Below are 19,750 nucleotides of genomic sequence, written 5' to 3'. Positions count from 1 at the left end.
ACGAAACAAGACCTAATTATGCCAGAGGCATCGAATTCATAATATTTTAATTGATACGACTCTTGCTTACGAGTTTCATGCCAGAATGAATAGAAGGTTACATAGAAAAATGTAGAAGAAGAAAGTGGACTACAAACTGCAGTCGCACCAAATTTAACATTAATTCATAAATCATAAAACATTATGCCTCCGACTGTATCTAAGAACACTTGGGCCATTAAGAAAAATCTAACGATACCTCAAATGTGAAAATCCGTTTAACGGTTCTGGAGATACAAGGTAATAAAGAATATATTACATACATACAAGATACGCGCTAAAAACATAACCCTTCCTGGCAGTCGGGTAAAAACCATGTCGTAGATTTTTCTTTAGGGTCAATTCAGACCGCAACGTAGATGCATTTATAAATTTGTACTGAATTGACAGATTTCAATTGCTTGAGACGCGTTGCAAATCTGTGAAATCTATACAAATTTAGAAATGCATCAACGCGTCGCATTGCGGTCTGAATTGACCCTTAGTATTCAAAGTGTTTGACAAGTTAGTGGTGATTCGCTGAAAATCTCGTTTTAAAAAAATCTGAAAATATCATAATATTATATTATAAAACGAGCTTTTGCCCGCGGCTTCGCTCGCGTTAAGAAGTATTATTATATACAAACTCTCATCCCCTATCTTAACCCCTTGGAGGCAGAATCGATCAAAATCCTTTCTTAGCGGATGCCTACGTCATATCGTCTACCTGCATGCCAAAGTTACAAGAGACAAAAATTGTGGAGGCACATACGAGTGAATCAAAATTTCAACAAATATTCGAGGAGAAATTACGGGATTATGAAATGGATAGACGCAGCCCACCGGGAGTTCGGTTGGCACAGCCCCTCGTCAAAACAAAAACAAACACAATCCAGAAAGTCCAAAAGTTGGTTAGCTTAGGTTAGAACTTAGACCACAACACAGAGGGAGCCGAGCGAGCGCAGCGCGCTTGCTGCCGCAGCAGCCTGCGACGGTCGTCAAATAAAAGGGGGGCTCGGGGGGCGCAGCCACCCACCAAAACAAAAACAAACACAATCCAGAAAGTCCAAAAGTAGGTTAGGTTAGAACTGTGACTGTGCCGCGACAGCAGCCGGCGACCGCCACAAAACACGCCTCAGATTTTTTTATTTTTACTTATTGCATTAAACTTTTGGTCACCCTTATTCTGCCAAATTACATATTAAGCTAATGGTCGCCCTAGTTAATTTGCCATTAAACCAGTTGGCTAAGCATTGTCTAGCTGTAGTGTAGAACGTTGTAGTCAACAAGTCATTCAATCACACGGCTAAACGACGTATAGCCGTGTGATTGAATAGCGTTGTTCAGTCAAAGGGCTAGCTATTTGATTGAACGTCTATTTAAATGCTGCGACATTACCATGTTTTATCTAGACATTAGACACTTACCGAAGCGCATGGTGACGGGCAGCCAGCGCGTGATGCACGTGCGGGCGGTCGGTGGTGTGATGCAGGAAAGCGCGCCACCGCAGCGTCACCTCCGCGCACAGCCGCGCGATGTCGTGCGCCGCGCCCATCGCCCACTCCTCCTCCTCGCACACGTCGGACTTCTGGGAATTGACAAATGTCATCACCATCAGCTAACTAACTGCTAAACTAAAATTTTTCCTACTCAAATCCTGCTGCAACTTGCCCCTTTATCCCATTTTGCTTTCATTGTTTAAAACTCGGACTAGGCATGTATCTGTGAACTTTTGTCTTAAGTCTATTAGTCAAGTTTAATTGAAGATACAAACAAGTATACAAACAAATTAACCGTGTTTAGGCATCTTCTTATTTGTACATACCATTCAATTGAGGGGAAAAGCCATGTCTTCTACGGCACCAAAAACCCTTATTCTTAAAATTCCTGACTTCTGATCTTACCTTGCCCGCTTCACTTAGATCCTTGATCCTCTGAGCGACTTCCCCCACGATGGAGTTGGAGGATGACTCTTCTGGTGTAAGCAGCACGCCCGTGGAGCCGCACACCGCTAACGCGCTCTGCAGACCCTCCAGCGAACCCAGTAGTATCCCGCATACTTCCGCGTGCACTTGCCTGGGGAATTATGATGTCCTATAGTTATTTCAAAGCTTGTCATTGATAAATAAGCTATTATAGGGATGGTTAACATATACATGCGCATATATAGGTACGACTGAGTTATTGACCTGCATGACATGTCAATTGCAAAATGTTGCAGGATACCAAAGGACTTTTTTGTAATATTACTGGTGCAGTCCTTGAGCTTAGTCCACATACCTCTTGTCCAATATCGGCAGCGCGTATATAGAGTGACATAATATTATCTAATATGATCTGGCATGCAGAAACTTTTTTGCCTCTAATTCAGTAAACCGTCATATTTTATTGTTCCGGTACAGGTAAAATATATTATTGATATTATGTCCTGACTTCTGAACGATTTCGGACTCGGCGACTTGACTTAACAGTTCACATTATGCCTCTAATATTATCTATAATATGGCGACGATCGTGGGCACGCTTATGACTAAATCTTCGATCACTTATAGTGTATTAGTGATCGAAGGACTAAGGTATCCAATTTTGTCGAGAACTTAACACACAGTACACGTTGTTCCGCTTGAATGATAGCCTTGGTTGATCTTGCGTAAACAATCCTGTTGGAGCGACAAGCTCTTGTTCCAGATCTGAAGCCTTAGGCAATTTACTGACCGCTAATACAGTGGTAACTAACCTAGCGTGCGCGATCTTGCTGGAATTACCACCAGCGCATTTCCCGGAGCCGAAGAGGATATTCTCTAAGCTGCCAGAGCTGAAGCCTCCAGCACTCTTCACCAGCTTACCCCACTGCTTGCTCGACCGGGGGGTACTGAGAATCATAGAGATTTTTTAAGTTCTGGGACGAAATGATGAATATGTACACGTAAAGTAAATAGTATAAAACGACTAGATTATGTAGCAGTCTTTCTACACCTACACAGAAAAAGTATGTCTTTACAAAATCTAAACAGTTCAACTATTAAACCTACAGTATATGTTCTAATTGCCCATATTATGCTTTCAAAAATAAGAAAATTATGTACAGTTAAATGAATAAATTAGAATGTGCTAATAAGAAATTTGTTATAAGTGAATGCCTGTTCGTAAACTATTAGCTATGAGATACTAAGTAATATGCAGCTATTCAATTGCTAGTAAAAAGTCATTACATCCAGTATGTTGAACTACAACTCCTTACAATTTGATCATCTCTATCACAGATAACTATAAATAATTACTAAGATAGTATAATTAATGATGATACATCATACGTCTAACATAATATCATTTACTAAGTATGTAATTCTCCTTAATAAAAACTATGAAACTGAATCTAAATCAAACATGATTTATGATATTAATATGAAAATCGTGCAAACGGCGAACTTTCTGGCATTTTCGAGTAGTAATGAAAAGCTGTGCATGTAAAAACTGTCGAACAGAACAGCCAAGTGATGTTACAGTTAACATCACGGTAACTCGATTGGATTTTGTGAATATGTTTTTATCTGATATATTTTGTCTGATACATTTTATAATTTCATAATCATGAATTGTTTCAGAATAGTATATTAGTTTATGAAAAACTTTTATGTTTTTACACTGCGTATGTTAGTTAGATGAGCGTATGATCAAGTTTCAATTCAATGTATCTCATGAAAATAACTAGCTAAAAAGTAATATACGTATTTTAAGTTGCTAAATTCTAACGTGCAGGCAAACACGTAAGGCTAAAGCATAAGGCATCACGCTTTGGATATTATTATCTGCATTCTGCAGTATCATTCACGAATACCTTCCCATTAAACATACATATTGCATGAAAAGAACTTCGGTATATGAATGATATGAACTGTAAACCATTATTGCTTTCGCTATACTGCGTACATATTTATTTATAGGCTTAGTTAGTAATGAACTAATGATATTTACTTCGCCATTCTAAATATAGACTTCTACGTAAAGGTTTTACGCAAAAACGATTTCCGGTGACCTAACTAGGATAGGGCAACTGCTTTAATATGGGTCATGCCACAGACATAGAACAAAATGGATACCGCATGTCGCTCCATTTGTATGAAAACGATCGTGCCCCTTTTTTACTACCTACTGTGAAGTACCGATGATAAGAAACGAGTCCATTATCAAGGCCACCGTTTATTTTTGAATTCCTACAGCTCAATATAGCACTTTTAGGCATTTAGGCATTTTTAAAATTCCGATTGACGTTCGATTCCGATAGCAGACTAAAGAAAATACTTTCGAAAGACGAGCATTGCTCGTCGTTTGGGAACGCGATATGGCACGTGAAGTACATACACATGCGGTATCTATCTTGATCTATGTCTGGTCATGTCATAACGCATAAAGGGTGTACAGTGTATACAATATAGTTGGGTAACAAAGCTCTTTTCATGAATTGCGTAACACGATAAACTTGACGCCTTAATATTAAAGTTGCGTGACACAGAAATAAACGAGATAAACTTAACGCGTGCGACGTGACACTGCATTGTTCTGATTATAAAAGATGTCTAAAATCATGGTTGTGTGAGTGCGACCAATTTCGGATAATCCTAAACAAAAATCACAAAATTTCTTTTTGGCCGCGTTTTCCATTAGAATCTCTGCGCTTTGCCAGGTGAAACAAATGAAGCGATTCTATTGGTTCTTAGGCTCTTAACGCAGCTCCAGTGGAAACGCTCCCAATTCGATGCATGAAATTTTGTGACACGTCTCGTAGCTTGTGATATAGATGTAGATGACCTACGGTAAATTTATACTGTGACACGTATAGCAAACTACGTCATGTATAACACGCTATACGCAGCTTACGTCACAGTTCACACTTACGACAGTGACCCATTTAAAGTTAGCCGAAAAGGCTAAAAGTTTAAGCCGAATCATTCGAAAAAAATTAGAAATTCAAACTGATGTTCAAATGTTTACCGTTGGCGGTAGTTTTTAAAAGTGCATACTCGTAGCTGTGTTTTAATAGTAACTTTAAAAACGTGTTATTTACTATTTGACAAAAGTGTTCTAGATAAAGAAGAAAATCAATTTGTTGCTATATTTTTTGTGATCTATGAACATTTACACCATGTCAGTCAGGTCTCGTGGTCAAAGAAATAGGTAATGAATAAGGCTTTTAAAAGTTCTATTACTTTGCACACCTATCCACGCCACATCGCAGTACCTAGTACCTACTACCTGCAATGAAATTACCTAAAAGGGCTACTGCGACTGCGGCGCAGCTAGATCTACGTTGGCCTGAAAACTAGGGTTGTTGAGGAAGTGATTATGAGGAAGAGGAGGAGGAATTTTCACGCGCAAATTTAGAGGATGCGGACGAGGAAGAGGATATTTTTTGAGGAAGAGGATGCGGATGAGGAAGCGGATGAGGAAGCGGAAGAGGAAGCGGATGAGGAAGAGGATGATAGGATATTATAAATACTAGCGGACCCAACCCAAAAGTCTTTGTCCTGTCTGTACATAACTAGGTACATACATTATACAAAATTAATTAAAACGGCATTTTCCAGTGGACCAAACTATGAATCTAAACCATTCTCATAACACACACAATAAAGAATCATCAAAATCGGTCCAGCAATTAAGGAGTCGGAGTTCAGTATCAGTAGTTACATAACACGACGCACACAAAAAAAAAGATGAGTGAATGATACAATTCTCTGGCTCTGGCGTTACGTGTGCGTTGCCATGATTGGATACGCGACGCGCATGCGTAGTGAAATTCCTCCTCAATTTTGAGGTAGCGATAGCGGAAGTGGATTTTTTATTTTTATTTATGAGGATGCGGTAACGGATGAGGAACCCAAAATATTGCGGAACGTCCTCATTATGAGGAAGCGGAAGAGGAATCCTCAGCAACCCTACTGAAAACTACGCGCACATTATAAAATAACATTGACGATTAATCTACAACCTTATTTACATAGAAGCAGGATTTTTATCCAATGAACTATAATTATTTCTTCTCTATATCTATTTCTTCTCAATTGGAAACAAAATATGTTAATCGCCATGCTAAGGAGGCTGGATTTTACTCTGGGGCTTTATTTATTATTACCTATTTTTATAGGTAATAATAAATAAAGCCCCAAAGTAAAATCCAGAATAAATCCATATATAGATTATTACCTATTTTTTGATATTTAACCAAAAAAAAAACACATTGGTAAATCTTCTTATATATATAGAATTCTCGCGTTTAGTTACCGTACTCCTCCGAAACGGCTTTACTGATTTTTACCAAATTTTATATGCATATCCAGTAGGTCTGAGAATCGACTACTGGCTACTTTTTATATTGATAAGTGCATTTGTTGAATAAATAATAGTAAATTATTACAACTCGAGATTGACGGCGACCATTGTTTGTGCCATGTTTGTGCGACGGAATAGCGATGGACGTTGCCATGGTGCCATACTTATTTAGTCACTTCAATAATATAATATTGGTGAAATACTTTAATCGTACTGACCTCTATAATACCAGAATAATACACTGGACAGGCGATCGCTATCAATAAAATATTCCTATTTGAAAGTCGCCATATTGGCGCTGATTGCTATGTGAAAGCAGTAGTGAGTGTACTTGGAACTACTATTTTGCAAATGGCGGTTGTCATTTTCTATGTAATTAGTTCACAGTACGCTCACCGCGGCGCTTCAAATCGGCATAAGAAATAGTTGTCATTTTGTACGGCATAGCCTGTCCAGTGTATTATAGAGGTCAGTGTTTATACGGCAAAACAACGTTTGCCGTATGGAAAACATAAAGTCGTAGATTACAGATATTAATGCATCTCTCGCGCTGATCTTACGTCATAGTCCATTTAAATGTTACATTTGCTTGAAAAATAAAATTGCGTCCTCTAATAAATGCAATGTATTTGCTTGTAATGCTTTGTATAATTAAAATTGTAACATTTGAATATCATTCAAAAACACTGGAACATAATGTGCGCGTATTGTTAGGTCTAAAACCCACAAAGTATGCAACGTACGAGTGTATAACACAACGTATAAATATAATGAATATGCATATGCATGCGTACTTACCAGCTCTGCACGTAGTGCATGATGCTCTTCCTGTACAGAGACATGTAACAAACGTATTACATTTAGCTCCATGAGTGTGTCAAGTGCCTTTTGTTGCCGCTGCGCGCTGGGATTAGTGGAGGTTGTTAAATCAGAGTTAGTCAGATATGTTATACAGGTATAAAAAAATATAAAGTCCTTTGGAAAAGTTCATACTTTAACACCTTTACTGCGAGACTAATTTTTTGTACCTAGAATACCGTGCGATACCAGGTCGTCGTATGCGAACGAGGTTTTAATGGCCTGGTTAAAGTCGTTAAAAAAAGAAATACCAGGTTTACCAGACCTGTTCAAGCACTACAAAGATATAATAATAGGGATGGGAAAGTAAAACAAATGCATCATATCGACAATTTTTTTTAAACTAGATGACGCACGGAACTCCTTTGTGCCAAAAATAGTTTATTGCGCCGGAACAACTCTGTCGTACAATGGTGTAAAAAGAATCACATGTCGCTTAATATTAAAAAATGCAATGTTATATCATTTACCAAGAGCAAAAAGGCTTTATTACATAATTATACAATTGATGACACCACAATAACTCGTACTAAAGTAGTGCGCGACTTAGGAGTCATGTTTGATTCAGATTTGTCCTTTAGACACCATTACGATGTCATATTATGCAGCAGAGCAAGTAAAATGCTATCATTTATTATTCGTACTGCTAGACCGTTCAAAAGTACTAAAACATGGATTGTACTCTATTCTGCCTTGGTAAGATCAATCTTAGAATATTGCTCATCAGTGTGGTCCCCAATATATAACATACACATTGACAGGATCGAGTCTATACAGCGTCGTTTTTTAAGATCACTGTGTACTAGATATGGGATCAGACGGAAGATCCCGTTATATGAGGACAGACTTAATAAATTCTCTTTAAAGAGTCTTGAAGGCCGCAGACAGATGTTGGACTTATGTAATTTACACAAAATAATTAACGGAACCGTGGACATAGAGATCTTGAATCAGATATCGGTTAAAATTCCTACCCGATCAGTACGTATACATTTAACGTTACGTTTAGTACGTAGTTACGTTTAAGATCCCTAAATATAAAAACAATGTAAGTAGCTAAGAATAATCCTGTTCAAAGAATGTGCTCTCTTTACAATAGTATTTGCTCAGATTTTGACATATTCCATAGTAATCTATACTCATTCAAAAAAGACATATTAAAATATAGCTTAGGTAGCGCGTGCGGCTACCAGGCCTACAAATCAAGGCCTGGTATTCGCACTGAGCTTATTCAATTTCAATTCAGTGCGAACTATGTTTAAAAAACCAGGTGCATTTTTTAATCGTTAATCGTCATAAACTTTAAAAATGGGTGTTAGATATCTCTCGTACACGTAGTACTTCTCCCCGCACCGAGCGAAAAGACACGATTTTAGTGCGCGCACAGAGAGAAAGCAATCAACCAGGCATATTATAATGCCTTGCTTCGCAGCGAACGTATTAAAGATCAACACTGATAATAATGGATGATGATTAGCGAGATATACTTATAATATTATGTATGTATGTTTCTCGGTAATCATCATAACAACTTGCTCACAACGTATACGTTCTAGCACTAATTATTGTAAGTACTGTTTTATAACTGTACGTTTATAAAAGGAAATGATTTGTATTTGTGTGTAGGTTCCAACCTACTTATGTGAACGCAAATTATTGCCCGAACAGTCAACGTAAATTAATTAGTAGGCTCTTATGTTGACATGACGTATTTAAATATTTACTTAAAGTCTGTAAATTGCGTGTTATTTTATAATAAATTCTGATCAAAAAACTAAAAAAAAAGTTTTTATTTAAATACTCTAAAAAGAAGAAAATAAATTTCTCCTTAAAAATGTTAACTATTAAGTTATAACCTCAATATATTATGCAATTTGCATGAAAATAAAAGCTTGTCGCAAGTTTGTAAATAACTTAGTAAGTACCAATTTAACTGAGTCAATTGATATAATGTTTTTTATTTAAAAAAAAACTTAATACTGACAGATTGTTAAGTCTCGCGACAAGCTTTTATCATCACGCAAATTGTATAATATATTTTGAGGTTATAACTTATTAATAGTTAACATTTTTAAGGAGACATTTATTTTCTTCTTTTTAGAGTATTTAAATAAAAGCTTTTTTTTCCAAAAACTTTTTGGATTACTTTATTTATTTTTTGTTTTTTAGTTATCTCTGGCTAGATTAATTCTTAGTCTGATTGATTCTACATAGTTCATTAATAATTTTTCCATTTTTGTATCAAAATCTTAATGCGGTTCACAGATCACAGACTACATCTACTTAACAAGATTCAATAATATAGCTCTTATAGTTTTGGAGAAAAGTGGCTGTGACATAGGGACGTACATACAGACAGACAGACAGACATGACGAATCTATAAGGGTTCCGTTTTTTGCCATTCGGCTACGGAACCCTAAAGGAACGTTTAGTCTCCAGCCGTAGCAAACGCCTACGTTGCTACGAGCGTAGACCTCTGGGCTCTGGGATCGTGACGTCATGCTTAATTATTACGCAAGAATTGTTATGTTCTATTCTATTTAATGCCATCCCCCGAGCAAACGACCTTGATCATACATTTGACGCGTTGCCGAGATCGCACAAAAATCCCATGTTTTTACTTATCTTAGTTCATAATTGATCTAAAAAAAAAAATTAAACGGGAAATATGTAGAACTTTCCTAATTTATATGTTTCAAATAAACGTAATTTGTAAATACTAGGGAGAAGCTGAAAGTATGCTTCAATTTAATAAATTGGTATTACTTTGGAAGCTAATATCATGATGAGTATAATAAACAAAAATAGAAAATATAAAACGGGGAAAGGAATGTTGATATACTGAAGATTATTGCTGTATTTTTATTATCTTTGTAGCTTTCAAATTATGAGTTCATAAGGCTCTAAATACGGTAAATTACGGAATCTCTGTAGTGGAAGGCCCTTAAACATAATAATTGTTACGTCCTATCCTATTAAAATAACAATTTTGATCGAAAATAAATCAAGTTAAGGTTTTAATTTGTCATGTATTAAAATTTAAAACATTATAATTTTAAGTCCATTGTGCTTTTAAGTGACAAAATATTTCCAAAATTAATATAGGTGTTTATTATTGAATCCCCAGTTCCGACAATATAAAGAAATATGTATTTTATGTATACGTCTTTTAAACAGTCATCCATATTTTTTATTGCAAATCATTTTTCTGGCCCTAAGCCTCCATTTACGCCAAAAACGAACTTTTGAAATTTTTTTGTCACTTCTGATGAAGTGACAAAAAATTTTCAATTATTTTCATGTGAAAATAACTGAAGACCTAAGTTGATACTTAGGTCTTCAATTATTTTCACATGATAGCTTAATACTAATTACGGATGTCGTAACGCGAATAGATTGTACGTAAATACCAGGAACACATAAGTGTAGTGGAGTCAACAAACCGGGATGTAGGTTACGGAAGGCTTTGCGGCCGCTCACGTGTTACAGCGGATTACTGGCGCATTATTGATTACACTATACTACTGTGTGTTGAATTTGTTGTATTAGTAATTGGATATACTTTTGTTAGTCGAGTGGATACGTTACATTGCCGAGCCACTATAATAATAATTATAAAATAAAATAAAAAAAACTATTGATAAATTCACTGAATGTTGATTTAAATCTATACTAGTCTATACTAATATTATAAATGCGAAAGTATCTCTGTCTGTCTGTCTGTCTGTCTCGCTTTCACGCCAAAACTACCGAATCGATTGTAATGAAATTTTGTATACAGATAGTCTAAAGCCTGAGAAAGGACATAGGCTACTTTTTTACTGGAAAAAAGCGTTGTAAGGGAGTGAAAATGCGTAAATTTGTTCAAATTACGTTAGTTCCAAAAACTCAAAATAGATGGCGCCGTGCGTCCCCTACATCTTACATTCAGTTTCCGATTTTTTTTCGATTGTTATTTCTGAAGTACGTTATTTAATAAATCAGTACTTTATCTATGCAGTGACATAACCTTAAACCTATCAATGATAAATAGTTTATGGGTAAAGTTGTGTAATTGGGGGGCTAAATAAGCTTAAAAATTTGGCGTAAAATATAAAGTTTAATTAAAAAAATTGAAATATTATTATGTGCACACTGCACAGCTGTTTTGATTTAAGGGGTACCAGGGTTTTTTTTTTTATAAAAGCTTTTGACACCAATTTTGTTGACATCGCGCGCTATAAACTGAAGTCCACGCGGACGAAGTCGCGGGCAACAGCTAGTTACAAAATAAGTTGAAGGCTTGGCTTGAATGTGATCTGAAAACTTTTTACGATAGATATATTGCATGGCTATGCAATATTTTGCTTGGCTCCTTTTTACATTTGATGTTTTGGTGGGATTATAGAGCTTACACTGTAATATGAACGAACGAACTGGGATTGAATGCCTACCCCCCTCACCCCGCAAATTTCGGAGAGATTTGCGGGGTGAGAGGGGTTACCTCCACGTTTAGGTATGAAACTCTCATTAAATCACAATTCACAAATAAATAAATTAAAAGACTACTCACTTTATATACGGCTGGTGCAGAGCTACCAGGCTCGCATGGACGGTGAGGGAGACAGCGGACAGATGGAAGTAGTCGAACAGCACCGGCAGGTTGTAGTGCAGACCCTGGGCCGGCTGGAAGTGCAGTTTGAGCACGCGGCAGGAGACAGGAGTGAGGGTTGCTGACTGAGCACCCTCGCTGCACCATAACTCCACACCGAGACTCCATTCTGCCCGTTCGAGGGATTCCTTGAGGTTGCGGCTGTCGACTGTAACAAAAACAAAAGAGTTTTTAAGTTTTTACATTATAGGGAATGCCCTATAAGGTAAAAAATAGAGATATTACTATCCCTTTTTGTGGGGACAAAAGGCTAGGGGTAAAGATAGGGGTAGTCTAGAAAATTTTCTAGACTAAGGAACAAAAGAGGATAGTAACAAAATTTGCAATTGCTTCTCTGGCTTCTTGAGAAAAAATACGCCACATTCTTGATGGTTGGTAGGTCGTAATGGTTCGAAAATATTGGTGACAATTTATTCAAAAGCTACAGCTATACGAGGCAAAAATCATGTAGTTTTCAGCAGAAAATGCGTTTAGTTGCTTCTGAGAACAGTGTACAGTGTAAATGCATGCTGAACAAAGAAATGTGCCCTAAAGTGCATGGCCTTCATCGCTAACGAGCGTGACCTTGGAAGTTATACGCCCTGCGCTTTTGCCTTGAAATTGTGATGGAGTTTTTACAAGGTGAGTTGTGATTTTACCTAGTGCCCTTAAGGCCACGATGTTTCGCAGTGTTGATCTATACGTTGTAACACATGTGCGATTTGATTTGCACACCCTCAATCTCGATTGCATTATCAGGCTGCTCCACTCGTTGAAGAATCCAGTGCAGCCTTAGAATGGAACTGAAATCGGTGGTACATGGCATTGGGTCTTGAAAGAACCATCTCCCAACTATGTAGTTGGGAAAGCATTGGGCTATCTTCAGGTCCACTTATTACCTAAAGCTAGGCTAGTCCATTCACTCACGCGGCAGCTCTGGTTTGTTTGCCCAGCTAGACCTGCGGCGTTGCCTACTCACCTAGCAGGTGCGCCCGGAAGTGCACGATGTCCCGCAGCGTGACCTCCTCGTTGCGGTACATGATCTGGAAGGCGCGGCTGGCGGCAAGGCCACCCACGAGCGCGGCGTTGGCTGCGGGGCGGCCGGTGCGCGCCGCGCCGCTGCCGCTCGACACCGTGGCCTCGATGTGCACCGGCACCTTGGGCGACACGCGCAGCCCCACGCGGATCTGGTAGAGCCTGCAGAAAATGGAAGGCAGTAATTAATGGAAAGTTAGAAGCTATTTAATCCGACTGGTGGCTACCATATACTTAATACCCAGACCATTATTTAAATTTTATGTCATTCGTTAAAGCAGATTAGGTGGTAAATAAAGGTGGAACTAACACACAAACCTAAAAAAAACAACCAAAATATTTTTTTCCTTATAATCTGGTAAAAATTATAACATGGATGGCAAGGATATTTTGGAATCTCCCTCAAACATTTGGGATTATTTTTCCTTAAATTTTACATGCTTTATAAAATCGATAGCTTCCACAACGCCAGATATTTTCCGGGGCTGTTTTCGTGTAAACATAAGATATCTGTTTTGGCGAGTTGTTTTCGGTTAGCGATTTGAACACGAGGAATACAGAATAGTTTTATTCGTGGATATTTTTAAGTGGCGGTGTGAGAATGTGGGCCACGCTATCTTTAGCCATCTATTAATACCTGCCTTTTGTTGGAGGAATCAATGTTAGAATCTTTTGTATCTCAAGATCAAAGGTAAGAGGGCTTAAGTTTCACCTCTTTACTCTATAGCTAGTTAAAATTCTTGATATTATAAGTGAAGAAACTGCCATTGTTTAGAATGTATTACCCGAAGAGTATATTAAGTTCTTTTATCTTTTTCAATGAAAAAAATATGTTATGAAGTGTTAAATGTTAATCCGTTGGTTATTTGTAGTAGTACCTACTTTACAATGTACTTTTGCTTATTTTATAAATACTACTCTCTACGTACTTTTAAAAATCAATTAATTTTAAACTTTTTGACCTACTTTTAAAACAGGGTTTTCACAAAAAAAGTACCAAAGCTTAAAGAGTTCGACTCATTAAAAAAGTTTTATTACTCTTCTTGTATGTTGATGTTAGTAACATATTGCAGGTGATAGCACTAATAGCGAACATTCACACGATCAGTCGGGGTCAGAGGTCAATCAAGCTATGTCTCTCTGTCCGCGGTTTTGCCGTAATTTGGCATGAAGGCACATATTATGATGCAGATGCCGACAAAATGGTATACAAAATCTTTAAAAAATGGGCCAAGTGCGAGTCGGACTCACGCACGAAGGGTTCCGTACTATTATAGAGTGAAAGTAGGGAAAATGTGTTTTTTTGTATCCTTTAATTATTAATTTTATTTTAATTTTATTATGAAGTATTAAAGTACACATAATATAATTGAGGATTTAGTGAAAATTTCAAGTGTCTACACTCTACATGTTGCCATTATAGATTATACGAGCCAAAAGGCCAAAAAACGACGTTTACTGTATGGGATAATATCTTTATTTTGTTTTTAGTATTTGTTGTCATAGTGGCAAAATTTCAGAAGTATTGCTAGCGGTTCTTGAGATACAGCCTTGAGACAGACAGACAGATAGACAGACAGCCGGACAGACAGACAGACAGACATCGAAGTCTCAGTAATAGGGTCTCGTTTTTACCCTTTGGGTACGGAACCCTAAAAATATGTTACTCCCCTACACATCAAGCGGGGATGTTTTTATTAATTGCCGACAGTAAAGGCGTCATGTTATACAGCCTTAATTGCCTCGACACTTTAAGAACTTCCACACAATTACTGAAATATGAAACTTGCTTTTAAATTTCGATTTTACTGGAATGTAAAATGCGATTTAAGTATCGAATATGCCCCGGGCAAATTGTATCATCGCTCGACGGTAAAGCTACACTATCCGACGAAATGTAGAGTAGTTACATTATACGACCAAAATGTGGATCTAGTACGATACTACATCTGGTTACATTCCGCTGGTTAATCGTGTCGGATCGCGTGATAATAGGTTATCATTGATCATCATTCATCAATATTCACAACACCATTTTATGTATTTTAATGGTAAATTGGCCTACCTAGTCTTTTACCAACTCCAAATGAGAATAAGAATTCATAAGTTTGCGAGCCTCTATTTTTATTGCATATCTAAAATGCGTCAAATGTTTCTCAATAACTGTAATTATATATAGTGATAGATCATACAAACTAACAAGCGATCATGAACATGTTCGTCCATGATTGCCCATAACAAACATACAACAAGATTGTGCAATGTATAATATGCCATGCTAGTTTCGTAATAGTGATAATAATATCTTGGCCACCACCCACCCTCAACAATCAACGTCCTTCTCCATCGTGCCATCATGGAGCCTTTAAATTTAAAACCAGCTACATATTCCAGTAATAGAATACAAAAGAAGTTCAATACAAAACACCAACGCGATCTCTAAACAATGCATGACGCCGCCCGTGGATTGTTTCAGCACGGGCTAACGAACTCATGTATATTGTAATAATGCCAGCTCACGTGCCAGCTGCTGGTCAAATTGCGGTGAAATTACTGAAAAAGTGAAATTGTGAAGGCCGAAAATAGCTACGTTTTTGGGTGGACTGAATCACTTTTAAAAGAACGTGCCGATTAGTATCATATTTATTATTGTCGCAATGATTTGTAATTTTTCATGAAGAGTGTAGGTATAAGTTGTAACTGCAGATAGTATACTAACTTATTTTTATTAAAATCTGCTCAGTGCCCAAAGGCCTTGAAGTTAAAAAGGTTAGTTAGGTTAATCAAGCTGAATCTTTTAAATTCTAATAATTTGGTCCAATTTCACCAACGTCTGTTAGCTTGTTAAAATGTCATGTCTTTGTCTTTCATATAAAAAACGAAAGAGGTAACGTGATACTAAATAGAGTATTAACTTTAACAGTCGTCGATGGAATTGAGGCTTAGGGCGGCTTTTACCAAATCTTATTTAAAATAAGTTAAAACGCATTTAGTTAAACATGTTTTCATTTGTAAACACAATTATTAATTTAAACTTATTTAAGTCTTGCACCACGATGTTCAAGCTTGAAATTAACTTAACACATTTTGGAGTGTTGCGTGGTGACTGGTGTTGCTGCATTATGTCTTGTGCGATACGATTTGAGCACTATCGTTACAAATAACGTTTTTTTGCGTAAAACCAGTTTTCTGTCAATGTCAGGTTGTGTCAGACGCGGCCGGCCGGCGCACCGCGTAAGGTTTTGTTCATTGAGGTATATATATATATATATATATATATATATATATATATATATATATATATACAGGGTGTAACAAAAATAAGTGATAATACTTTAGGGGGTGTGTACGTGTTCCTTGTATAGAGTTGACTGTGAAAGTAGCAGCTCTGAAAGACGAAAAATTTTTTTCACTTTTGTATGGGCAAGGGTCCGAGCGTCACGAGTTTCTCCATACAAAAGTGAAAAAAAATGTTGGTCTTTCAGCGCTGCTACTTTCACAGTCAACTCTATACAAGGAACACGTACACACCCCCTAAAGTATTATCACTTATTTTCGTTACACCCTGTATATATATATTATATATTATATATATATATATATATATATATATATATATATATATATATATATATATATATATATATATAATATATATATATATATATATATATATATATATATATATATATATATATATATATATATATATATATATATATATATATATATATATATATATATATATAATTATATATATATATATAATTTATACATATAATAAATAAATATTTATTGTTTTATAAGGTATTATTTGTTATTTGTTTCCTGTTTGAGATTAGAGATTTTGTAGTTTACTAAAATTAGTGAAAATTGCTAATAAGTACTTCTCACAAATAAATACTTGCCAGTGGCTTGTATGCAAGTTACTGTTGCATTCAAATGCAATTTAGAATTCATTACGCTACCTTTAGGACGTTTGTGCTTTACACGGAATTTTACCATCCGGCGCGACGCGGCATCCCGATTTCCTACCTTATTTATATGGCAAACGTGAAAGTTATGAACGCCGGACGGTAAAATTCCGTGTAGTGCACAAACGCCCTTAAGGTTATGTAGCGTATGACTCGTATAAAATTGTTCAAATTGTAATACCCTTTCGTTCTCGTAATAGAAGTGCACTTTTTTCTGTAAATGTGCATGTAGTTTGAATGCAGGCTGCAGCGCTAAAAGAGTTTTTACTTTCATATAGGAATATGCATGACGCTGGCGCGCTGGCTCAAACAAATAAGAAAAAAATGGCATTTTCAGCACTGCTACTTTCACAGTGAACTGTATGTCACACACACATATATCCCTTAAAGTAATATCATTTAGTTCTGTTACATCCTGTATATAATATAATGTATATTTAGTAAAGAGTCGTGCGTGTCGCACTAGTGTGGTTTCACCTTTCACCTTATCAGCTGTTTAACATACTGTATACGAGAATACTTTTTTACTGTTTGACAAAAAACACACAGAACCAAACAAGGACCGAAGCTGTGTTAATATTGGATGGAAATAGCAGGATCTTGGCTGATGATGACGCTGATAATGACGATGTGTATAATTTGGCATGGAATCCGGGCTTTTATTTGTATAATGTGTGTTACTACATGATAGTTGTGTTACTACAGAGTGACACCGCGTTCAAATTAGAAATAGGTCAGAGATAGTTGGTGACGTGAGACGTCACACGTACACTTAGCTGTAGGTACGCATAATGTGATACAATTACTAATATTAATGCAAAAGTCTATTTACCTGTTAGTTGTTTAATCTAAAACCGCAAAGGTATATTTTATTTTAATTTATTTGAAAAACTAATTAGATTAATTTAATTCGCAAGAGACTATCTGGCTATCTGTCTCATTGTTTGTCTGTTACCTTGGTGCGCTTTTAAGGCTCTGAATCCATTTGTGAATGAAAATTATGTATTACTTTATTTCTGAGAAAAGGACATATTAGGTTGGGGAAAAAGTATATTCGCATTTTTAAATATAAAAAATCCAAAAGGTTTTTTTATAAAGTTTATTTGCAATTGACTAAAGTATATAGGTGCCATTTTATTCAATAACTTTTTGCCATCTTGTTGGTAGGGTCATGATCCCATTGCTATAAAAATTTTGGGGCTTCTGAGGAAAAAACTGCGTCAAGTGGTTTTGGCAGTCCTCTTGTGATGTAAACCTGACACTGCCAAAGGAATAGGCATGATGACTATTTTTTTTGACAATTAAAAAATAGAAACATCGTTGAAAGAATGACTCTGATAGCTTAAAAATTCACCAAGATATGACAATTCAAATATCTCATAAAAAAGACCTGCCCGAAACGCTCCATACAAAGTGCTACGAAAGTATGACGTCAGTCTTTCGTAGTTTGTACGCATCGGGAGACAACTTTGTTCGACAGGTATATTAAATATTGCGTTTATGAAAGTGGTTTCATAACAAAAGTTCCTTTTAATTGCATAAGTTATCGAATTGTATACAAATATTAAGAAATTTAATTGAAAAAAAATTTGACTTGAATATCCAAATTTGAAGGCGCATAACAAAAAAAATACAAATGCTATCAAGCTGAAATTTTGGGAACACTTATATTTTACCGTGATTTCTTTATTTTATTAACAAAATTCGCTAATCTTTGACCTTGTCATCATCCCTATTCTGCAGCGATCCGAAACAGGTGGAAATCTGAAGGTGCAAGGTCAAGACTATACGACGGATGTATTAACACCTCCCAGCCAAACTTCCGTAATTTTTGCTGAGTGGCTAAATATGTGTAAGGTCTAGCGTTATCATGGTGAAAAATCACACCCCTTCTGTTGAATAATTCCGACCGCTTTCTCTCAACTTCTTGCTTTAATCTCATCAGTTGTTCGCAGTACAGTTCAAAATCGATGGTCCTGCCTGGCGGTAACAGCTCATAATGAATAATGCCCTTCCAATCCCACCACGCACACAGCATCACCTTGTTGCGAGTTAACCCGGGTTTCGCCACAGGCTGTGAAGCCTGACCGGCCTTTGACCACACATATTTTTCGCACGTTCTCGTCGTACGTGATCCACTTTTCATCACCAGTAATCAGCTTCTTCAAAAATGGTTCGGTTTCATTAGATATGTCATAAAGAATCACAAATGAGTACTCGGTTCATTAGGTTTCTTTCAGTGAGCTCATGAGGCATCCAAATATTGAGCTTTTTTGTATACCCAGCATTTTTCAAATGCGCCAAAACCGTTTTGTGGTCAATCAAGATCGGCATGTTAGTAGTTACGATGTAGCTGAAGAACTTTTCAGCTACATCGTAACTACTAATATGCCGATCTTGCTCCACTTTTTCAAAAATGGCATCAGTTTCGTCCGTAACAGGGCGACCAGAGCGACGCGCATCTTTGATATCAAAATTTCCGGATTGAAAACGCTTTAAACCAAATTTGCGCTACGCTCACAATAGTGTGAGCGTTTACTACTGAACTAAGCCACTGGACGGATCGGGCTGAAATTTGGCATGCAGGTAGATCTTATGACGTAGGCATCCGCTAAGAAAGGATTTTGATAAATTCCAACCCCAAGGGGTTAAAATAGGGGATGAAACTTTGTATATAATAATACTTCTTAACGCGAGCGAAGCCACGGGCAAAAGCTCGTTAAATTATATTTTATGAAGTGGTAATCTTTCTATAGTTAGCTGATGTTACTTGTTTCGAATAGGTAATAATAATAAAAAACCTTTATTTGCATAGAATATTACAAAAGATCTTTAAAAAGTAAGTTATGTAGCAAACATTCTGCTTTTCAAGCATGCAAAAATATAAATTTTTTAGTTCATACA

At 36.6% G+C, this 19,750-nt stretch overlaps 1 protein-coding gene across 4 annotated transcripts in view; it reads right to left on the bottom strand.

The window, feature by feature from the left end:
• LOC121738895 overlaps window positions 1-19,750 on the bottom strand; it is a 34,872-nt gene that overhangs the window by 9,149 nt on the left and 5,973 nt on the right. For 3 of the 4 annotated variants that reach the window (XM_042131160.1, XM_042131163.1, XM_042131161.1), the window contains exons 2-7: window positions 12,817-13,034; window positions 11,760-12,006; window positions 7,147-7,176; window positions 2,756-2,890; window positions 1,923-2,094; window positions 1,446-1,606 (exon numbers count right to left, since the gene is read on the bottom strand). In XM_042131160.1, coding sequence (XP_041987094.1) covers window positions 1,446-1,606; window positions 1,923-2,094; window positions 2,756-2,890; window positions 7,147-7,176; window positions 11,760-12,006; window positions 12,817-13,034 — 963 coding nt within the window. The remainder of the gene's footprint in view (window positions 1-1,445; window positions 1,607-1,922; window positions 2,095-2,755; window positions 2,891-7,146; window positions 7,177-11,759; window positions 12,007-12,816; window positions 13,035-19,750) is intronic. The other variant, XM_042131162.1, reaches the window with a different exon arrangement.

This window comes from Aricia agestis, chromosome Z, assembly GCF_905147365.1.
Source record: "Aricia agestis chromosome Z, ilAriAges1.1, whole genome shotgun sequence".
Classification (NCBI taxonomy): Eukaryota; Metazoa; Arthropoda; class Insecta; order Lepidoptera; family Lycaenidae; genus Aricia; species Aricia agestis.
This window is presented reverse-complemented; position numbering and strand designations above follow the sequence as displayed.